The 1,695-nt window shown below is 39.4% G+C and overlaps 1 protein-coding gene across 1 annotated transcript in view; it reads left to right on the top strand.

Annotated features, from left to right (window-relative positions):
- The window catches only part of LOC137969778 (sodium/calcium exchanger 3-like), a 14,449-nt gene extending 13,461 nt beyond the window's left edge, over positions 1–988 (top strand). The window contains exon 10 of the mRNA XM_068816136.1: positions 24–988. Coding sequence (XP_068672237.1) covers positions 24–260 — 237 coding nt within the window. The 3' untranslated portion in view covers positions 261–988. The remainder of the gene's footprint in view (positions 1–23) is intronic.
- Positions 989–1,695: the final 707 nt, after the last annotated feature.

The following is a 1,695-nucleotide window of genomic DNA, read 5'->3' as shown; positions in this document are numbered from 1 at the left end:
AATTTCAGTTTATTAATTTGCAGGGTTCAAAATTCGTAGTAGAAGCAGGATCACTTTCGATAAGTGTGGTGACGTACAGTATCTGCGCGGTCATCTGCATAGCACTCTTAATGGTTCGACGGAATAGCAAGTTCATGGGTCGCGCCGAGCTTGGGGGACCCAGTGGACCGAAATACTTCTCTGGTGCATTTCTCATCGTCTTGTGGCTCATTTACGTGTTAATTTCGTCTTTAGTGTCTTACAAAATTATTACCTTTTAGTTTATTCTCCCTCTGAAGATGCGCACCATTTTACGTGAGCTTAGTCGCGAAATAGTTCCAAATAAGCACAAATTGAATGGAGGAATATCTTCACTGTAAATACATGTAGCTTTATTTATTGAAAGACTGTTTGCCTTCCAGATCGGAATAGACATTTGGTTCCTTGGAACCCTTTTATATCAGTGACGCCTGTCGGTGTCTCGAATTGTAACCATGTAAAAACACTTTTACGTCGACGGAGTACTAGTTTCTGTTATCTAAATTTGGGATTATTAGTCGTTCACAGACTCAATATCCACTGATTTTGCTCATATAAAAAACTCGCGGACGGGACGAATTGCATGAAGCATTAGCGGTCGCTTTAATTAAATTTCAGAATTATTGAGGTGGAGCTCGAACACGTTCTTAAAGTGCCACCATAACCAAAAAAAAAATCAATTCTTTTTCTTTGGGTTTCAAAACTATGTTAACTAAACAGTAAGTGACCCAAGTTTTAAACCTTGATTTAAAATACACCTGTTTCAGTGTTTTAACTGGAATTTTTCTACTTTAAAATCTTTAGAGAGCTGGATCAAGCAGAAAATGAAGTCTAAGACTCGCTAGTTTAAGAATGCAATGCGTGTGTACGCGGTGGAATTAATATGCAGCATGGGAATCTCGGGCTTTCAGTTTTTGCATGCTGCATTTTAAGCTGGTGAATAAATGACGTCACTTTTCCCCAGACCCAACCCTCTGAGGTCCAGTCGGTCAGTTTTGAACGCTTTAAATCGTACATTTGCCTAGACATTATCACCTCTTCACTGAATGGCCGTTTTTATACTAGAGACGTATAATCCGTCCAGACGAATTATGCGTCTCTCATGTTATTCGTCTAGTGTGAAGACGGGACGAACCATATGAGACGCATAATTCGTCTGGGACGAACTTGGGCAAACATTTTTTCTGCGTCTGTTAAATTCGTCTAGTATAAAGACGGGCAGAAGACGCATAATTCGTCTGGACGAAGTATCCACTTTAGTGCGTCTTCGAAGACGCACTAAACTGGATACTTCGTCCAGACGCATAATGCATCTTGTGCCCGTCTTTATACTAGACGAATTTAACAGACGCAGAAAAAATGTTTGCCCAAGTTCGCCTCAGACGAATTATGCGACTCTAGTAAAAAACTGCCAATTATTTGTACCTTGGCCCAATAAAATATTCATCAGTTGACTGAATTCTCAGCATTATTGCTTATTTTAATTCGAACGAAATTCCTTCCATTATTACTTCTCATTTCAAGGAATACCAGAGTCGGAGTCGCAAGACAACATAAAAGGAAAGCGAGGCACAAGAAACTACATTGGCATTTTTTTAATTCTTCACTTCTGCGAATTCAGTTTTCCAAGAAAAATCGAACCTCCCTTCAAATATTCGTCGAACACACAAGTCATTA

Source organism: Montipora foliosa, chromosome 9, assembly GCF_036669935.1.
Source record: "Montipora foliosa isolate CH-2021 chromosome 9, ASM3666993v2, whole genome shotgun sequence".
NCBI classification, from domain to species: Eukaryota; Metazoa; Cnidaria; class Anthozoa; order Scleractinia; family Acroporidae; genus Montipora; species Montipora foliosa.
The sequence above is the reverse complement of the archived record's forward strand: the minus strand, read 5'-3'. Positions and strand labels throughout refer to the sequence as shown.